This window comes from Acinonyx jubatus, chromosome A1 (assembly GCF_027475565.1).
Source record: "Acinonyx jubatus isolate Ajub_Pintada_27869175 chromosome A1, VMU_Ajub_asm_v1.0, whole genome shotgun sequence".
In the NCBI taxonomy this organism is placed as follows: Eukaryota; Metazoa; Chordata; class Mammalia; order Carnivora; family Felidae; genus Acinonyx; species Acinonyx jubatus.
The window spans coordinates 69,110,940-69,132,567 of record NC_069380.1 but is presented as its reverse complement, the minus strand read 5'-3'; the positions used below and the strand labels follow the sequence as shown (position 1 = coordinate 69,132,567).

Below are 21,628 nucleotides of genomic sequence, written 5' to 3'. Positions count from 1 at the left end.
TGTTTTCTGGAATCTGCATCATACAGAGGTGAGCAGGCATTTGACAGGTTAAGATCAGGAGGTGGTAAGGGAATATTCCAGATTAACAGGTAGCATTTCTGGAGGCATGGGGAGGCATTGCAGACAATTAGTGGTCTTTGTCTGTAAGACCTTGGGCAGGCAGTGGTGAGGAGGGCAGGGAAACCACAAGGGCCTCTGCGCCTTGTTGCCCTACAGGCTGGGGGTGGGGGGGGGGGAGCAAGGGTTGTCTCTGGGGCTCATCACAGTTCAGCACGTGGAGAGACTGCCCTGCCTCAGGAGGCAGATCTCCAGGTTATACTGCCTGTTTCTAGTGTCTTTCCTGTGGGGAATTAGAGCGAGAGGAAAGTCTTTGCTCTCACATTTTCCCTTTCCCTCCCTCTGTTCCAAACTTTGAATGATTAGGAGGTTTCACCTCTGTGTGAACAATTAAACAAAAGAAAAGAGGTTTTAGTAGTGGGGGTTTTAGTAGTGGGGGTTTGGTTCTTTGCCCAAATTGCCACTGAATCACTTAATCATCTAAGGAAGAAGAATGTGTGTTCAGCTTGAGTTTAAATCTTTATCTGACAAGCTGCTTGCTTGGAGAGCAGTTTTTTTTTAAAAAAAATTTTTCTTTTTTTTACATTTATTTATTTTTGAGAAACAGAGTGAGACAAAGCGTGAGTGGGGGAGGGGCAGAGAGACAGGGAGACACAGAATCCGAAGCAGGCTCCAGGCTCTGAGCTGTCAGCACAGAGCCTGATGCGGGGCTCGAACCCACAGACTGTGAGATCATGACCTTAGCCGAAGTTGGACACTCAACCGACTGAGCCACCCAGGTGCCCCGAGAGCAGTTTTAAACAGACTTTGATTTTACGTTTATGCTCAAAGAAAGTACAAATGGCCCCTTATTACCCTGTTTAAAGTGGTTTTGCCACGTACCAGCTCTGTGACCTTGAACTAGTTCTGTGACCTTGGACTAACTCCTTAACTTTCGTGCCTCAGTTTCCTCCTCTGTAAAATAAGAGTACCTGTCTCAGGGTTGATGGAGGAATAACTATCCTGTGTATCACAGTGGTGGGCCCAGAGTAAGCCCTCGCTGAGCAGAGCCGTGCTGGAGCCTGAGGCAATAAAGTTCATTTATACCGAACCCATTTTCATTTCAAGTTTTATTTATCGTGGCATTTTTTTGGGGGTATTATTTTTGATTTTTTGAGAATTTCATTGAATTTTAACTATATTAATTACTGAGTTTTGGTGCTTTCTTAAATTCTATTCCTGAATTGGATACCTCACTAACCTTCCCACAAGTTGTGCCCCTGGAGGAACATGTTATATGCATTAGCTACTTTGTGGACATGAATTTTTAAAAATTTCCCAAATAGTAAATAAATGGCTTTAAAAAAGTTTTTGAATGTGTTTAAAGTAACACATGCTTGAGAGAAGTTTTGAATATATAGATAAGTAGAAAGAAAGGAAAATAAAAGCATTATTTCCATAGTTCAGACACAACTTCTATTAACATTAAACTTCAGTGGCTCCCCTAAGGAGATTTCTGTTCAAAAGGGAGATGAAATTATGTTTGAAATAAAACTTAAATAAAAATTTTGATCTATTTAGTTACCAGATTTAAGATTAATTTTGAAACATAGCTCCAAAGCATAGTAACTATGCAAACTTAAGGTAAGTTATTAACTTTATAGGAACACCAGTTTCTGTGAACAAAAACACCTAATATAGTGTTACTATTATAAGGGTTAAATTGAACCAGTCAGTTGGTTGAGTGTCCAACTCCTGATTTCGGCTCAGGTCATGATTCCAGGGTTGTGGGATCGAGCCCCGCCTCTGGTTCTGTGCTGAGCGTGGAGCCTCCTTGGGGTTCTCTCCCCCCCACCCCCGCTGCCCCTCTCCACTACTCACTCTCTCTCTAAAAGAACATACCATAACATAACAAAATAAAATATTGATCTGAATTAAATGAGAATGTATGTTGGGGGCCTAGTACCTAGTAGGGACTCGGGTAATGGTTTCCTTGCCCACCTCTGCCATCCCCCAGGTTACTCATTATCTTCCCTTTCCTCTTCTCTTTGTGTTGAGATTCTTGTGTGACAGTTATAAAATAATAATAATAAGTATTGGCTTATAGATTTTGGTCTTGGCAAAGCATAAATGGAAGTGTGTGCCTGGAGAGTTCCTAAGTGCTCTGTGTGACATGGAAGCCTTGTTTGTTTTGTGTTTAACCTATTTTTGAATCAACAGAGGGACTTCAAGACCTGGGCTCTTTTTATGAAAGGGCCAGTGGAAGAATATTCACAGCCACTAGTGTTCCAGTATTCAGAACCTGATTAAACATCACTTTCTTTCTTTTAACCATATTCTTCCCCTTGTTTGAGTTTTTCCCCTTGTGTGAGAGGGGGCAGCTGAAATAAAATAAAACCACCGAAATGTAGCAGAAGTAACAGGACTATTCAAACAACTTTAGTAAAGGAGCAAAGGTGGCTACAGCTCTGTCACCATTCCTGTCACCATCCCTGTCGCCACCACCGCCACCATCAGTTTCTAAGTGTGTGTGTTTTGATTTGGCAGGTGCAGAGGAGGCAAACCTTGGTGTCTTCCTTGGCATGTGACCCTTCCCATGCACTGTGTTTGTATCTCCTGCCCTGGTCCCTTTATTTGTAGCTTATCTATGAAGAAATTCATTCAAATTAGTTCCATATTTTTGCAAGCACGCATGGGGGAAAGTTTGACGTGTCAGGATGTGTTGTCCAGGAATAACGTTTGAGTCCCCTAAAACTGGCTTTGTTTTCTATTCCTTGGCAGTCTCTTGATTTCACATAGGAAGTCAATCACAATGAGCCTGGAAGAAGTGGAAAACCATCCTTTAGGCAGCAGGATGAGAAGGGATACATCATCTTTGCTGCTGATGAGTTTATCTTATGCAGGGCATGTAATCTGCTTTTTAAAGGTGGGGATTTCCCAATTATTGTTAGGGAACCGGTATTATTGTAAATGGTCACTGTCTTTTAAACGCAAGTTAAATTAGGCCAGAAGCACTAGGGTGTACTCCATAACTCACTTTGCCAAATTTCCTCCTGGTGGACTTTCCCCTTGCAGCTGGGGGGTGTTTTCCTTTTTGCAGAAGTAGGTGTCCTGCTTTTGCCTGGAGGCCTGTCCTCTCTCCTGCCCCCAGGATAGGTGGCTGATGGCCATGAACTATGACACCAGGGAGTAATCAGAGCCCTGTGCCCTCTGCCAGCTAGCCCCATCCCCATCATCTATAAATCAAGGTGGTCGATCAGTTTTGTTTTGTTTTTTTAACATTTGCTTATTTATTTTGAGAGAGCATGGGTGTGCTTGTGTGCGTGGGGGAGGGGCAGAGAGAGGGAGCGAGAATCCCAAGAAGGTTCCTCGAGGTCAGGCAGAGCCCAACATGGGGCTTGATCGCACGAACCATGAGCTCATGATCTGAGCTGAAATCAAGAGTTGGGTGCTTAACCAACCAAGCCACCCAGGAGCCCTGGTCCACCAGTTTTGAGCCTTAGTAGCACTGATGGAACTCTCTTTAAGTGAAGTTAACCTACACAAAGATTTTACAGAACCAATAAACTTGGAGGGTGGTCATTTGCGGTTTTCATTAGGTTGCTTTGGGGGGTGGATATGGGGAGAAGTGAAAGAATGGACTTTTGTCTTCCATTTATAACCGAATAAAGCATTTTATTTAGAAGGAAAAACTTTAGTGCTTAAAAAAAAAAAGCTTTTGGTTGTTTTTCTCACCAAGCATACATTATCTGGCCCTTAACCTCAACCTTTGGCACGTAGAGAGGAAAGTTAGAAAATTCTTCATTTGAACTTCCATGAGGCTTGGGTCTGTGATGAATCAAACCAAGATGAGGCAATTTCTTCATTTATTCTATGAGCAAACATTTATGGATCGTCTGCTGTGTACACACCACATACACGCCACCCTTTCTGCAGTGCTTAAAGCTGACAAGGGTAGATAAAATGTGCTGGGACACCTCCGTCAGGGGTGATGCTGTGTGGCTGGCCAGGCCTCTGTAACTCAGGCCAGGAGTTTCGTTTCTTGAGAAAAATCCCAGGAACATTATGTTTTCCTTTGCTTTGTAAATTTCCACCTCTAAACCAAATCTTTGACACTGCTGGCTGAGGTATCATTATTGTGATTAAAATAAACTGACAGTTTACAGAAAAACTACTGGTGTGCAGAGTGTAAAAGTTCCATTTCCAGACTGCGGGGATCCTGACTCTTCTAAATCCATTCAAGAAATATCTTTTGAGCATCTACTCTGTTTTAGGACCTGGGAATAGAGCAGTGAACAAAATAGACAAAAATCTCTGCCCTCACAGAGCTTCTTTGCCTTTGATTTTTTTTTTCAATTGGGATTAGACAGACATGGAACAAATAAGGAAAATAGAATACAGAATGTCAGATAGTGATAGAGGCTGTGGAAAAATGGAAGCAGGGGAAAGGGGATGTCATGGGCGGAGGTGAGGCTGTCTTTACTGGGAAGCTTCTTGAATATTTGTGGCTGCATGCAGTACTCCTGCACACAGTGGGACACATCCATTACCCGCTTGGGTCTTGGGAATGTACTCAATCTGGTTAGAATTTTAATGGTGGACATTGATTCCTCTTTTCCAGGTGAGGGACCTGGGGCCCCCAGGGGGTGAAGTTGCTGTCCTAAATTCGCACCCCCAGTACTGGAGAGCAGTCTCTAGAAATGAAGGACTCTCCATCTTAATTGCCTCATCTGAAAACAGAGCCTTCTTCAGAGCCTGTGCTCTGCTGTCCCAGTACTGTGGCTTATCCCAGAGCTGTGTGGAGAGGGCAGCCGGCCTCCCCGTGACATCCTTCCTCACCGATAGAACATCCTGTGGTCCTTGTCATCTGCCAGCCCCTCAGCTCTGTCCCTGCTCCTCTGGAGGAGGGTCCTCTGCATTTAGAAACATTTACTATTTAGTCTTTGTGTTTTTCTTTTGTGTGTAGTGGGGAAATGGGATATTGAAATGTTTATCATTCATTGCAGTGGTTTATTTTCCCTGAAACTAATCAATAAAGGAAGTTTTAATGGTTAGTATAGACCTGTAGAGCTGTAAGATTTTTTAGTGTAAGTCCTTCGTTTTATAGGTGAAGTTTGTGGGACCCAGACAGGTGAAGTGACTTTTTTTCTCTTTTTTAAGTTTATTTATTTATTTTGAGGGAGAGAGAGAGAGAGGGAGAGAAAGAGAATCCCAAGCAGGCTCCATGCTATCAGCGCAGAGCCTGACGTGGGGCTGGATATCACAAACCGTGAGATCATGACCTCAACCGAAATCAAGAGTCGGTTGTTCAACTGACTGAGCCACCCAGGCGCCCCTGAAGTGACTTTTCTAATATCACACAGCTGTTGAGTGGTATAGTGGGGGCTAAAACCTCAATGTGAGCTTTTTCTATACCATTATCTTGCAATACAGCATATTCATTTTTTTTTCTGAATATAGAGGTAATGGAAAGGGTTTAGAGAAAAAAAATTACTGATAATCATCTCACATACCAGAGTTAATCAGCAGTCATATATTTATTTTGAGTCTTGTATGTGTGTATTACTGTGGGCATTTTCTCAAAGTCATTAAAAGTTCTCAGAAAATAGTTTGGATTGCTGATTTGCCCTGTTTTGGAGGTATACTTTATTGGCCTTGGGTTGTGCATCTGGCATGACATTTCATGTAATGACCCACTTGCTGACTGGCCATCACTCAATGAATGAGCAGACTGTAGGTGTTGACAGTGGTGATTGCCATTGGATGGCTTGTTTATTTAACTGGTGCCTGGTGTTTAAATTGCTGTTGTTGTCTCTACTTAAATAGAATTTGAACCTGCTAAGGTGAAGAGCTTTGTATCCCCAAACTTTGGTTGGGTCTCTAGCTCATTTCTCTGGACCTCAGTTTCCTTATTCTGTGAGTGGATGATCTTCCCTTGGCCCCTCCTCTGAATGTTAGATAAACTCTAATGGCCTCTCCTCAGAAAAATCACAAACACACAAAATTTTGAATGTAATTTTTGAGGGTTCATGGACCCCCCCCAAGTTCAGCCTTGAGTTCCAGGCTAAGAACCACTAGACTAGATGATAATGCAGATTCTATTTCTGTGATCATTTGATTAGATCTCTGATGACAAAAAAAAAGTTGAGGTGAGCATCAGAATTTATATCAGATTTTTAAAAGTTTATTTATTTGTTTTGAGAGAGAGAGCACATGAGTGCATGGGAGGGGGCAGAGAGAGAGAGAGAGGGAGAGAGAGAATCCCAGTACTGCCAGCACAGAGCCCTGCATGGGGCTCAATCCCACAAACTGTTGAGATTATGACCTGAGCTGAAATCAAGAGTCCGATGCTTAACTGACTGAGCCACCCAGTGCCCCTATCAGATTTTGTTTTTATTTTAACTTTTCAAAGAGGCCCCAAGGGTCTGATGCAGAAAACCTGTTCCTCTCCCATCTCTACCTGCTCCCACATCTGTTGCCCTTTTCATCACTATATCCCTCTTCCACCATAACTATCACTTTGTGTCCTACATCTGTGACTTCCACTCCCTGTTGTTTTGCTGCTTCTTGTGCCTTCTGTATCCTATATTTTTGTTTCTCTCAGAAGGGCAGATCATTTCCCTGACACCCTTTCTTTTCTTTGGCCCGCGATCTGACCAGGGACAATACACTGGAAAATCTATCATTTTCTCCTTTTTGCAATTTTTCTTAATTTGTGCTTGCTGTTTCACTGTCCCAGAACAAGAGAAAACAGATGATTACTTTGGAGTAGAGACTACGTGTGTGTGTGTGTGTGTGTGTAGTCTATATGTATATATGTACATATGCATATATAGTTGTTTAATATTTAGACATATGTTTAATATATATGTAAATCTACCCCAAATTATGTTTGTCTTTATATGTATATATTTTATTTAAATATACCTTATACATACCTTAAAGGTGTATATATGTGTGTGTGTGTGTGTGTGTGTGTGTGTGTATTAGCCTTTAAAGTTAATTGTTATGTTTTAAATATCCTTCTGATATGCTAAGAGTCCCTAATAGAAGAGTGGGAAATTTTCTTGAGGTAATTGATATTTATTCCTTGTATGGGTTACTCCTTATGTAATTATTAGCTACAGCAAAATACAGTTTTAAATTTTATACAATTCATTGCTAAAAAAAATTTATTTGCATTCTTTTTATTTTATTTTATTTAAAAAAATTTTTTTATTAACGTTTATTTATTTTTGAGACAGAGAGAGACAGAGCATGAACAGGGGAGGGTCAGAGAGAGGGAGACACAGAATCCAAAACAGGGTCCAGGCTCCGAGCTGTCAGCACAGAGCCCGACGCGGGGCTCGAACTCACGGACTGCGAGATCGTGACCTGAGCCGAAGTCGGCCGCTCAACCGACTGAACCACCCAGGCGCCCCTTATTTGCATTCTTAAAGGTTCAATTATACTGTTTCCAAGTATACCTTTGTCTGGAAAGTGTCTAGCAAGTTTTGCAGGATAATATTTTCTTAGCTGGGAGAAAGGAACATTTTAATTAGTAAATGGTCTGTTGGGTTTCAGTTTATTAACAGTTAAATGCTTTTGCCTTAATTTGGGCCATTAACAAATGAAAATGTTTGCATATTTCTACAACTACTAAATTTTACTTTAGAGCTAAAGATAACCAGTGACACAAAACTAACATAAGCACTGAATTCAGCAAATGCGTTTTGAGTGCCTGCAGTACTTAAGATGCTGGAGATGCAAAGGTGGTTAAGATCTAGTTCCTGCCCTCATGAATTTATAGTCTCACTGAAGAGTGTGACACATACAAACTTAATAAAAGGTGGACTGTGAAAAGCTCCAAAATAGAGGTAAATAAAAGCAATGCCCACAGGGTTGCTAGAAGAGGAGCTAATCAATCCTGGCTAGCAGGAACAAGGTGGCATTTAAACTGGTCTTAAGGCATGTGTAGGAATCCTGGGTGAGAGGGTTGTAAACTCTTTGCTTTTCAAAATATGACGGAGCTTGATACAGTGGGAGGGGGAAGTTGGGAGCTGTAGAATCTAAAGTTAGCCTTCTTTGTGGTAAAAAATTGCCCTTGGAAATTTCCATAAATCTTCTCTAAAGTTTTCATGGTTTTGTGTACCCAATCTGTATTTGAATAAATATTAAAATCTGAGAACTGAAACTCATTATACAGAAGCATTCATTCCATCCTTCTTCTGAAGTGTTCCCACTTTCCCACAGGGTTTACTCTGTTCTGTTTAAACAGTAAAACTCTATACCTTTGATAATGTTAGTAGATGGGTTTTTTTTGTGTTTTTGTTTTTGTTTTTTCTTGTAAGAGTTAAACCAGGTAACATATGAAAGAACTAGAGGCTGCTGGATAGTAGGAGCTCAGTAAATGTTGGTGGACTTGAATCCAGAGGTCCAGCATATACCTGGTTCTTTGAAATGTTGCAAAGAACACCTTGGCCACCTACTTCCCATCCTTCTAAGATGGCATTTCCTCTTGTGACTGCTCTGACCAGATGTCACTCTCATGTCCTTAGATATCGATCTCACGAACCCTTTAGAGAAACCACATCGTACTTGGAGGCTTAGGTTATGGTCTTAAATACTATACCATGTAACTCTCCTAGACTGGCAGACTTCTAAAGCATTTGGTTGTCCCAAATGAGCAGAACAGAACCAGGGCACTTGACATAGCCTGAGAAGTTATGTAGCAGGAAAGCTGGCAATAGTAACTCCATTCCTCTAAGTCCTGAGAATTTCCTTCTCATAAATTGGACCATTTGAAGGTGATAGATTACAAGACCATCTTGCTCTTAGAATTGCTTTCCTTTACCCAGGATTTAAGTATAATGCTCTGAGATCATGGTGAGAAAGCATTGTGAACTTTGCGGCTGCATTTCCTATACACATGTTGAGAACCTAGTATATTAATCAGTCCCTTTTTATGCAAATCTCTGCATGAGAAGCTTAAAAAAATTTTTTTTCTTGCCTTATAGCTTGGTACATTTTCTCCTTTTGGTGATATGAATTAGGGAACTGATGGTGTTTGCCGTAATGTCCTGGCTACCTGGAAGCTCAGAGCCAATTTAAAGTTTTTTCCTTGATTACAAAAGAAATATCAATTTATTGCTAAAATTTTGAAAAATATAGGAAAACTGTAAGAAGGAGATGCCTGGCTCATGGGATGAGTACGTGGGGTTCAAGATGACTGTTAGAAGGCAGCTGTCATAATCAAGCAGCAAAGAGTAAAGAACAGTTGATTTTATTAATTTTTTAAAAAATGTTTATTTATTTTTGAAAGAGAGAGTGCCAGTTTGGGGGGGGGGGTGGTGGACAGAGGATCCAAAGTGGGCTGTGCACTGACAGCAACAAGCCCAATATGGGGTTGAACTCGTGAACTGCGAGATCATGACCTGAGCGGAAGTCAGATGCTCAACTGACTGAGCAGCCTAGGCACCCCAAGAGCAGTTGACTCAAAAAATGTTTTACTTAACAAATTTTAATTAAAATTTAATTTAATTAATTATTTGCCTTAATTAGTTAAATTAAAAAAAATTAAAAGACTTTTTAATGTTTATTTATTATTTTTGAGAGAGAGAGACAGAGATAGAGCGTGAGTCGTGGAGGGGCAGAGAGAGAAGGAGACACAGAATCGGAAGCAGGCTCCAGGCTCTGAGCTGTCAGCACAGAGCCTAATGTGGGGCTGGAACTCATGAACTGTGAGAGCATGACCTGAGACGAAGTCGGACACTTAACCGACTGAGCCACCCAGGCATCCCAAGAGCAACTGATTTTAAATTGAAGCACTTTGTAATGTATTGTCACAATATGGTTGGTGAAACTGTCATTTTAGATCACATAGCCAAAGCCCTGAATTTAAGATGAAGGCTAATTTCTTCAGCTGGGAATAACAACAATAACAGTAATTACCATTAAATGAATACTTACTATGTACCTGGCACTGTGCCATGCCATTTTTACCTTTTTACCTCTTCACTACATTACCTTGATGGGACTAAACCCAGATGCTGCCTTTATCTTTAATTGCTGATCAGTAGCTTTTCCATATTTTGCTTTTTAACAGTTGGCATAATTGGAATAGACAATTGGTTCATAGTATCTTGGTTATGAGTGTGTACACTGGGTCCATATTGCCCCCGTTCACTGTAGCACCTTCTGCACATGTGGAACCCCTCTGTACATCAGTTTCTGCATCTGTAAAATAGGGATAATCATGTTACCTGCTTGGTTGTTACAAAGATTACTTAAATTATCCATGCTGGACACTTGTAGTGTTCATACAACAAATAACCTTTTAAGTTCCTATTCATTATTTACAGAATGTCAGAGTATTTTTTTTAATGTTTATTCATTTTTGAGAGAGGGAGGGAGAAGACAGAACACGTGTGCTCACATGAGTGGGGGTGGGGCAGGGACAGAGGATCCAAAGCAGGCTCCAGGCCCTGTGCTGTCAGCACAGGGCCCGATGCGGGGCTGGAGCTCATGGTCTGTGAGATCATGACCTGAGTTGAAGTCGGACATTCAACCCACTGAGCCACCCAGACACCCAGAATGTCAGAGTATTTTAACTAAATACACAGGGTAGCATTTCTCTCAAAGTCCTGATCTGCCAGTGAAATAAGGAAGATGGGGAATTGAGGAAGAATAGGGCTATTTACAACTTCTCAAGCCAATTAAAAAAGTTGCTCAAGTTGTTGGTTATGCTGTACTTAACTGAGACTCAGTGGCTTCAGACTTTCTTGCCTCTTCTGATTTATAGGACATTTATAAGTTTTTATTTAACTGCTACTTTAATTCTGTATTTATGTAACTGAAGCTCTGTGTTTTGGGTGTGTTTTTTTTTGTCCTCTTGTAACTTTATGAAGATAGAGTTTTAAAATTCATATATCATGTTATTTTGGAACCTAGATTTGGCAAGTGGGTGTATATTTACCCTGAAAGATTAGCCAAGGTTGAGAAATGGAGTAATTAAAAAAATTATTGTAGGGGAGCCTGGGTGGCTCAGTCAGTTGAGCGTTCAACTCTTGATTTTGGTTTGGGTCACAATACCAGGGTCATGAGATTGTGCCCCAAGTTGGGCTCTGCGCTGAGCATGAAGCCTGTTTGGGATTCTCTGTCTCTCTCTCTCTTTCTCTCTCTCTCTCTCTCTCTCTCTCTCTCTTCCTCTCCCTCCCTCCCTCTGCCCCTCCCCCCTACCCATGCTCTCTCTCTAAAGTAAAATATAAAAAAAAAATAATTGTAGAAACTTAATTTTTTAATGGACTAGTTGAACCCTTGTGACTGATTACACAATTAATGTTCACACTCAGGATTCCTGGTGTTTGAGTGATATAGACTGGCGTGGCTCGGCAGGCCATGGTGGGAAAAAAAGAGGACACGGGGGCGTAGAGCACCGTCTTGGCTCTGGTGATGCCCCTCTGAGCCCTTCCTGCCTCAAATACTTTGCCTGGAAAGCGGGAGCCTTGTACCTTTTGTATCTTTTATGATAGTTTATGCATTTCCTTGGGTAGTATACCTTATGGCACCTATTTTTGCTAAATAACACTTAGTTCCATTGTTTACTTATTATTACTACTACTTCTATTATCTACTGTTACTAAATCCTCTGATTTCAAGGAAATAAGCAGAGCAACTAACTGGGAGAAGTTTTGCAGGATCCCAAGATGTGCAGATTAGTATCAATCCCATTTTAACGCTCATTTTCCGTGTAATTTTTAAATAAATTCCTTAAGACTTCTGTTTTAGTTTTTCCTTTAGATTTTTAAATGATTAAAAAATTATTCCACTAATAATGTGAAGAAATAGCAGGCTTTGGGAAAACACATTTTGGGTGCTATCACCATTGAAGCATGGGATGGTGACGCAGCTACTCTCCTGTGCTTTTGTGTAACTCTGTATTAATTATATTAATCTGTCATATATGATGTGTATTCCCCTTGCCTTCCCAACTAGTTCTGACTTTCCTTGAAGGGAGAGACCCTGCCTTATATTTTTACTGTGATCCTCTCAGTTTCCAATGCTGGGCTCATTACCCATGTACCTGTTGATTTAAAGTAATATTCTGTTTAATAAAAGCATTTACCATGATATGTAGCGTCCCATGAAACTGTTTGATGACCTCCTCTTTGTGGCATAAAATAGATAAATTAAATTTCACGTGCTGAGGTCTATCTTGCGGGGGAAACTCTTTCCTTACACCTGCACACCTACACATGCAGGTTATGGGAACCCCTCACTCTTTGCCCTTCCCTGTTTTGGTCCTCAGCCAAGCATTTGGTGTTTAGCCCTAACGGTGGAGGAAACCATCCAGAAACGACAGGAATTTTAGAAGCCCAGACAACCTAGCTGTGTCTTCAACTCCAGGAGCTTCAGATTTGAAGTAATCATGAAATAGTCTAACTGTGACTTATTTTCTTTTAAACACTGCACTGTTTTGATTCGGCTCCATGTGGCCCACGCTGTGTGGATCCGACACAATGAGGCCGGTCTTTATCAGAGAGGCAGCACACTGTGTGTTGTACAGTTCGGGTTTGTTTTCCTGCGGCCGGCGTGTGGGAGCCTCCCATTTTCTGAGCAGTAGTAACAGCCCTGGGGGCCGGCCCTCGCTGGCCTGCCCTCCTACCCCCGCGGGCCCTGCCGACCCAGCCAGCCGGCTGACCACTGCGCTCGGGAAGCCAGCTTCCTTTCCTTCCTCGGGCCGGTGGCATGCGTGTGCCTTGCACTGCCAGGGACTCGCAGCTGTCCCGGTTGCAGACTGTCTGATTTGCGTTTCCAGCCGAGAATGCAGGCTGATAAATGCAGGACAAGCACTCGAAGCGTCAAAAAGGAGCTGGTGATTGAATCCCCCCTGCAGCGCAAGGATGCGGCTCCCAGCGAAGTGGAAGCGGAGAGCCCAGGGCCAGTGCTGGTGAGAGGGGTCGTCTGTTGTCTTCTCCACCGGGTGCTTTTCCTGTGGGTGCGCACCCACTGCCTTCTGGCACTCTGGTTTTAAAACTTGCTCTGTTCTGCCTGTCTCTCGCGAACTCTCTCCTTCCTTCTGCAGATTCACTTTGGTTGCACTTTGATTTTTCTTTGGGAGGAAAGATAATGTTGACATTTTCTGGGCGAATGTGGTTTCCAGGAGGCTGCTTTGTATAGCACAACTTTGTATTGTTCAAAATTATGTCCCACCTAGCAGCAGCGTGGCCAAACATAAACCCAGGGAGGCGCATTGCAAATGCTTTCCACAGGGTTGGCAAAGAAGTCCTCTGCAAGATGAAAACGTGTTTACATTATGTATTTATATGGTTGTGAAAATTAAGGTGACATGGGGGTGGTGGTTTAAGGAACATAATGAAGTCACATGCGTTCTCAGTCACGCATTTTAATAGGGTAGCCTTGAACAAAGTAAGAAATAACCTAAACTTTGAACCAATTGCTGGAAAAGTTTCTGTTCGTTCTTATCATTAGCTAAACTCCGGGTAGTTGGGATAAATTCAAAGCGCTCTGGGTAGACTGTGTAAGGCAGGAATGTGAAAAATGGTTGTGTTGTTATCATCAATGAGTAGGCTGTGCTTCCCTCTCGGAATTTCTTTAGTACAATAAAGGCACATAATTTTTTAAGCAAACTGCAAAAAACCACCAGCATGCACTGCAGAGGGGACAATTGAGCCTTTCAAATGACCTGTTAAAGGGATTGTTAAACAAGTACTTAGTGATTTTATATAGTGATTTTTTTTAACAGAGGTTCGATTGCTATAGTTAATTAACTTAATTTTCAATTAGTGTCTTTAGTAATCTGAACTTAACCTTCCCTGTAATGGGTTGGATTTGAATTAAATTGTTTTCCTCGGTGACCTGTGAGGCTGCCTTATACTGTTTGGCTTTGAAAATTATACTGCTAACTATGAACTGAGAAAGTCAGTAGATATGATGAGCTTTTTCACTGTAGATTTTCATCCGAGGGATTTAGTTTTCTTCCCCCTGGTATATTGTTTAGAGATGTTACTCATTATCTTGGATTTCTTTCTGCCAGCACAATAGTTCATTTATCTATTGAGCAGCTCGAGCCCCTTCCATGCTGGATATATTTAACTGGTTAAAGCTCCTAGCTGATGTAGCTTATGATTTCTTGGAGGAAGTGGTGTGGTTTGGGTTCCCTTGTGAATATTCTTAAAAGTCTTTTGTCAGTGTTTCTCCAGATGTGTAGAAATATTTATCCAGAGGCTTAAATACACTATAGAAAGACGCTGTGTGATTTTTTTTTTTTTTTTTTAATCAGACAAGTGATTTTTAAAATATTTCCTTCTCGGATCACCTGGCTGGCTCAGTGGAAAGAGTATGTGGCTCTTTTTTTTTTTAATGTTTATTTATTTTTAGAAGGGGACTGAGGGGCAGAGAGAGAGGGAGACACAGAATCTGAAGCAGGCTCCAGGCTCTGAGCTGTCGGCCCAGAGCCTGACATGGGGCTTGGACTCTTTAACTGAGAGATCATGACCTGAGCCGAAGTTGGATGCTTAACCGACTGAGCCACCTGGCGTCCTGAGCATGTGGCTCTTGATCTTGGCGTCCTGAGTGGGAACCCTACGGTGGGCGTAGGGATTACTTAATAAAAAACTTCCTTCTCTTTCTAGGCCAGTTACTTGTTTATGTCAATCTCACCCCAGGCAGTTACACTGGGAGTTCTTTTTCCACTGTAAAGGGTGTGCAGGCTGCTCCTGGTGGGCCCAGAAGCTGCTGGCAGCACTGGGAGCTTGGGCTCTGTGCACTTGCAGAGAGATGTGAGGGAAAGGTGAAGGCAACAGTGATACAACAAGGAACTGTTTCTTATCTGATAGTGGTTTTTTTCTCTTCTTCCACTGCGTGAGCAAGATAAAAAGAGCTAACATCGGATGAGAGAGGCAAGGATATTTAAGCCTTTGCCCAGGGCAGATCTTCTTACTTGTGATTATCGCTGCTCACTGCAAATGAAAATTCAATAAACTGCTTGGAATACAGCCTTTTTTCAAGATGTTTTTTAAAAAGTATGCCAGCACAGTCATGAGATCTATTTGTTGCAGCGCTGTTGTTCTGCATTATTATGGTAGTAGCCCACGTACTTGGTGAGAATACATTTGTAACATTTAAATGTAAGTAACTTACTTTATCCCAGGCATAGCATTTTGAAATCAAGTTTTGCGGATTTGAGTTATGTACACAATCAGTCCTTGGGGAAAATGTTACCTAATTTAGAAGGCACAAAATCAATTAATGCATGTAATAAGAAATATAGTGTAGAAACAGGGAAAAACAAAGTGCCCTTACCTTTACTCCAAAAGTGCCCCAAATTAATTATTTGGTTTATACATTTTCTTTTTTGTTTTGTCTATTTTTTTAGTAATCTTTACAACCAACGTGGGGCTTGAACTCACGACCCTGAGATCAAGTATCACATGCTCTACTGACTGAGCCATCCAGGTGCCCCTGGTGTATATACTTTCAGACTTTCTCCTGTGTGTATAAAAATATAACATTGTGGTATGTGTGTTTGGAAAATGTACTATACTATAGATTTCTGCATTAATATTCTCCCAGAACAGATCAAAAACACATTTGTCACCATCTATAGATTTATGTCATTATTAATGGCTGTATGGTACTCAGTTCTATAGCAGTATCATAATTTGATGGTTGTTTCCAATTCTTTGCAGTTAGTACAAGGTACAGTCATTGAAAAATGACTTTGCGGGCTGACTATAAATATGTCTTACAGTATTTGTTCTGTAAAACTTCTATCAGAAGTGTCCTCTTGCTGCTTTTCTTTGGCAATAATGTTTGTTTCTCCTCTGCCAGGGCAGCAGTTAAGGGCTCCCTTAGCAGTGTCGCTGCTTGTTCGGTGCTAGGTAAAGCCGGTGCTTCTTAGAGAAGCATTGGACGTTATGAAGTTTCCGAGGCTGCAAGGTTCAACTTCCAGACACCTTCATAAGCGGGCCTCGTCCCCTCATTGGGACAGTAAGCGGGGGAGGCAGCGCCTGGTGAAACTTCTCCACGCCTGAGCAGGCTCACTGCCAGCCTCATTGGAAAACGACTTCGTGGGCTGTGTGAATGGCTAACAGGGGAGCAATCAGGATGTTCTTGACGTCGGCAGGTTAGTTACCCTGCTTCCATTTGAATACGTATTTTTGCCCACCCACCCCCTCCCAACTCTAAATTCCTGGAACTAATTTATTCTCATTGTTACTGCTCAGTAATTTAGAGGAACAGGATGTGGCATCAGAGTCAGAAGTGGCCGGGGTATGTCGTTTGTGGTGCCCTTTTGCTGGGTTACTTTCGAGAGGCGTTGGAGGACTGCAACACAGGTCTTATTTGGGGACTTGGGGAGGTTGAAAGATGTGAAGATGAAGAAGAGCTGAATTTTCATGTGTTAGCCATACTCATGAAGTATTTTCTGAAACATATCTTCTTAGAGACAGCTTTTCTCTGTGTTATTTTTTCTGGGCTCTTCAGGTATTCAAAACCCAGCCTGAGTTCTCACTTCTGATACCTGAATAAACACATGATTAGCTGACTGCTTGAGAAACCCTGAGGGCAGGAGGCCCAGCTTCTGGCTGGATGAGTAGGTGTATTGCCTGGGAAAACCTTCTCTCTCCCTGAAGTTCTGTTTACTCTAGAAATAGCCAAAGGAGTGAATTAAGACACAGACCCCGGTGGGGGGGGCGCCTGGGTGGCCCAGTCGGTTGAACTACCAACTTCGGCTCAGGGCATGATCTCATGGTTTGTGAGTTCGAGCCCCGCGTCGGGCTCTGTGCTGACAGCTCAGCACCTGGAGCCTGCTTCGGATTGTGTCGTCCTCTCTCTCTGCCCCTCCTCCGCTCAGGCTCTCTGTCTCAGAAATAAATAAACATTAAAAAAAATTAAAAAAAAAAGACACAGACGCTGAAGTTGAAGGTTATGGGCCATGATTATGTTGTTGTACAGATCCTATAAAACTTCAGATGGCTGTAACTGAGTTAATCCAATTATGCTTATAAAGTCCTTCGACCTTATAGGCATCTTTAGAAATGATTAATGATATTAATTACATCGGTGAAACTTTGTAAGTAGTTTGTTTTTTAAAATACCGAGTGCTGAAGGAAAGAAGTTCCTGTATGCTTTGTGTAGTGAGGTATTCCCGGATGACGAAATCAGGAACGTTCACTTATTCAGAGCCATAAGCCTTCACTACGCTTGTTGGTTTTCCCCTTGATTTGTTTATTCATTTTTTCATTCAGCCCACATTTACAAGCCCTAAGATGTGCCAGACTTACACTTACCAGCAGCTTTCCTTTTGCCAAGAGGCAAGGTCTGGCTAATGAGGGGCTTTCACCTGGTATTTATTAGGCACAGTGAGTGCTAATCTCACCCATCCTTTTCCACTTAGGCGGACAGCACTTAAATCATCATCAGCTCCAGGAAGGACATGTCCTCGAATTTTTAGCGTCCAAAGCAGGCCTAGCCCCGTTTTACAGAAGGCATAGGGGCCCCTGACCATTCAGGTGAACAGTTAGCATGAATGAGGCCCCGAAGATGCCACATGTTTTGCGGTGCCGTAGGGGAAGGAATCTTTGGAGCGTGCATGCTTAGAAAGGGCCGGGGTGGATTGACTAACCTTGCAGGCATGGAAAACTGTCACAGAGAAGGGGCTTTTACAACCGTGTCACTATCCATTACAGCACAGCCACTCTTACTTTCTGAGATTCTTGCTTATCTAGAACACGCAAAACCACCCTGCTTCTTATGTTGTTCATCAATATGGAGGCAGAATGGCCAATCACTGGTTTTTTTATGACAAGGTAGTACCAATTGCTTTCTTCTGTTTTTTGTAGTAATAACAAAGATATTTATATAGTGCTCTGCTCTGTGCCAGGCATGGTTTTAAGCCTGTTAAACAGATTATTTCAATTCTCACAATTCTAGGAGGCAAGTACTATTGTTGTGGGGTTTTTTGCTTTTTTTTTTTTTTTTACAAATGAGGACACCAAGCACAGAGAGGTTGGGTAACTTGGTGAAAGTTACGTCTACGTCTTTACTAAGCGGCAGAGCCAGGGTTTTTGGCTTTCAGTCAGGTTTTTCAAAATTCACACCTGGACACTGACATACAATTCATTAACAAAACTGTTACTTAAGCTTATTTACTTAAGCTTAGCATTGGTATAAAGATGAAAAACAAAGGTTCAAAAACTCCTTGCCCTTAAAAAATTTAAAAATCTTTAGAGAAATAAGAACTTACAAGTGACAGAACAACAATGGTTGAGTGGTGCAGACGAAGAGAAGGACGGCTGTGCCCAAAGGAGCTGGAAACATGAACAAAATAGGATTAATTGGTATTGGGTGTCCCTCTTATTTTGGGTGCCACATTTTATCACCTTCCCAGAAAGTTATATAGAAATTTCGATTAGTCGAATACCCAAGAGTCTGGAGACATCTTATTTCCTTCCCGAGATTTGTTTTTTATTAATTTACAGCATGATCCCTTGTAACCCTGAAATGCTTATTCCCTGACCAGTAAGATGGGCACTATGGTCCCTGTAGTGTTTAGAGGAGGCTGCTCTTTGCCCTGTGTGCTGACAGGTAATGGCTAAATACAAGGCAGCTGGACTTAGTCACAGGTAGCAGGTGGCATGGGTGGCCTAACAGAAGGCACTGTGGAGGCCAGAGACATATTTTTCCCTGCTGATCATCACGCTTCCCTCCCCATCCCCTGCCCCAGACCTGGCTTTCATAGTTTTCTCCTCTGTAGAATGAGAAACATGTAGCAGATAATCTCATAGTTGTCTTCTGGGGCTAAAACTCCAGGGTTCCAGGTTATTAGCTTTGATCTCAGAATAACCTGTGACGGAGTCAGGTCAAGACCTGGAGTTTTAGTTTCAAGTTCTACGTTTAGTTTATTCAAAACCGGTTGGACTGTGAGTTATAGGAGCTGCAGAACAGGGGATATTGGATTGCTACCCAACGTAATGAGTGAGACGAGTGAAATGGAAAGAAAGAAGAGTGGCCGTGGAATTTGGAGTTGTTAGCACAGAGAACCATGCAGGAGATTCACAAAGGCCTGACAGGCCTACAGATGACATATTACTGTGAGTATAATTTTAGAACCAAGAAAGCTTGGAAATTACAGTTCTGAAATATCTCTGTAACGTGATATAGCTAGTCCCAAGTGTCTCTTAGAGTAACATTTTGAGGCTTTAGAAGTTTTTAGTGCTCACTTTCCAGACGAGTATGTGCCACTTACCATTGGATCTCTGAGGGTTTTGCCAGGTTCCCTGGGAGGAGCCGGGCCCCAGTTCTGTTTTGGGGTCTCCTTGCTGTGGAGAATTGTCCCTACCAAGGGAGAAGCAGAAGTGACTGGTGCAAAGAGCCCTGAACTCAGTCATGAGACCTGGGTCCTGTGTTGTTTAAACCTACTTGACATTTCTAAATCAAGATTGCGTTTCTATCAGATGGAGATAGTAGTAGTGACTGCCCTCCAGACGGCTCATCTCCAAAGGTTGTCTAGACTGCCCTGGTCAGCTTACCACGTTCAGTCTTCCCTTGCTCTGAGCCGTGCTCCAACATGCTGCCAGACTGCGCTTTCCAAAACACAGATAAACTCCTTTGCTAACTTTCCTTTGCACAGAAGGCAAAGTATGGCTTCTCTGATTCTTGGCGGCCAGCCCCGAACTTGCTTGCTGGCCTCCTCTTCCGCACCTTCCAAAATGCATCCTGACGAGGCTCTGTGTTCTCTCATTGAGTGCGCTTTTATACCTGGCATGCTTCACTGCCAGAAAATTCCTGTGTGCCCTTCGAGTCCTGACTCCCAAGCCAGCTCCTCCAAGAAGCCTTTTGAAACCGTCTCCGCACTTTCTCCCACAGGCCGTGTGCTCCTGGGGCCCATCACGGCCTTGTTATTCTGGCATGTTTAATTATTATACGGCTTTGCTGTACTGTAGCTCAGGCTTATACTCCAGCCTCCCTCACATGGGGGGGGGAGGGGGGGTTCTATGCCCCGGTGGCAACCGTGAGTGGTTTTACTTTCTTTATATTCCATCTCTGACATAGTATCAATAACGCCCCCACCCCCTCCTTTTTTCTTTTTTTGGCACTGTCCTGGTCATTCTTTGGGGAATGTAGTAGCAAAGAATGGGTTGCGGAAAGGGCCCTCCAGGAGAGACTGGATCTGGGGATTCTTCTTCAGTCTCCCAGCCCCCAACCCCCTCAAAGGTTTAGCCCCCAATATCCAAATGAGTTGAATGAATTTCCAAAAGTAAAAAGGGACGCATCTAGAGGAACATGCTCGACTAAATATGATGCGGGTACTATTCCCTGAAACACTCCAGTTCTTCTGTTATTATTAATCTAAACTGTTAGCTAACATTTTATGTGAGTACTTACTTGAGGACAGAAGGGCAAACTTAGGTGAACAAAGTCAAACCCCTTTCTCTTTGGAAAAAACATTTGGAAAAAACTCATTGTGTGACCTTTTTACCGGCATCCAGTAAATTGACTTTATGTGGAAAAGGTAGTGGAGACGCTGTAAGATGTAGGGCAAGGAAGATACCTCTTTCTGGGGGAGAAACGGAAGAGAGGTGGAGGCTGTTAGCAGCCCTGAACAATGCAGGCCTCCTCCTTTATTAACCAGGACTAGACCTGACTGTTTTGTCTCTAGTGCAGTATGGTAGTTTTTCCAAAATATGTCTTGTTCCCCACTCCCCCCACAAAGTAACAGTTTTAAAAAGCGGTTTGTCCTTTGTTTTGCCTTGAAGTTTTTTTTTTTTAATTTTTTTTTTTAACGTTTTATTTATTTTTGAGACAGAGAGAGAGAGAGCATGAACGGGGGAGGGGCAGAGAGAGAGGGAGACACAGAATCGGAAGCAGGCTCCAGGCTCTGAGCCATCAGCCCAGAGCCCGACGCGGGGCTCGAACTCGCGGACCGTGAGATCGTGACCTGAGCCGAAGTCGGACGCTCAACCGACTGAGCCACCCAGGCGCCCCATGCCTTGAAGTTTTAAAAATTACCAGTATCTTAAAGTTTCCTACAGTCTATAGTAGTACTGTTTAATAGAAATACAATTTGAGCTACATATGTAATTAAAAATTTTTTGGAAGCCAAATTAAAATAAAAAGAAGTGGGTGTGATTAATTTTAACAATGTAATTATAACCCATTATTGTGGAAATATTATCAGTTTAGCATTTGATCTTTATAGAGATATAAGGCATTGTACATTCTTTTATTCCTTCCAAATCTTTGAAATTTTATGCCTATAGCATTTCTGAATTCAGAATGGCCACATGTGGCTAGTGACTACTGACCGCTGTATTGAACAGTGCAGGTCTATAGACTTACATATTCCAAAACTTATACACGTCAAACCAGAAAGTTGTCATTTGAGTGGGGTGAGCCATTGGATGGGGTACCATATTTATGAATCTGTGGAGGAAAAATGACTAAGTGTAAAGTTGGGCTTTCCTTAAAGATAATCCTTGAACTATTTATTGGTAAAGTATAAATACCATTTATATGCTTATAAATGACATTAATATATGCCCCGGCTTTCAAACCTGGTTCTTCTGGAGGATTTAGTATTTTGCAGTGT

General features: G+C 42.2%; 1 protein-coding gene across 22 annotated transcripts in view; it reads left to right on the top strand.

The window, feature by feature from the left end:
- The window catches only part of DOCK9 (dedicator of cytokinesis 9), a 289,683-nt gene that overhangs the window by 97,848 nt on the left and 170,207 nt on the right, over positions 1–21,628 (top strand). The window contains exon 1 of one of the 22 annotated variants that reach the window (XM_027065137.2): positions 11,914–12,964. The exons of 15 other annotated variants lie outside the window; for them this stretch is intronic. In XM_027065137.2, the coding sequence (XP_026920938.1) occupies positions 12,839–12,964 (126 nt within the window). In that variant the 5' untranslated portion in view covers positions 11,914–12,838. Of the gene's footprint in view, positions 1–11,913; positions 12,965–21,628 lie in introns of those variants that run through there. 6 more of the 22 variants (XM_053217378.1, XM_027065143.2, XM_015075966.3 and 3 more) reach the window with 6 other exon arrangements.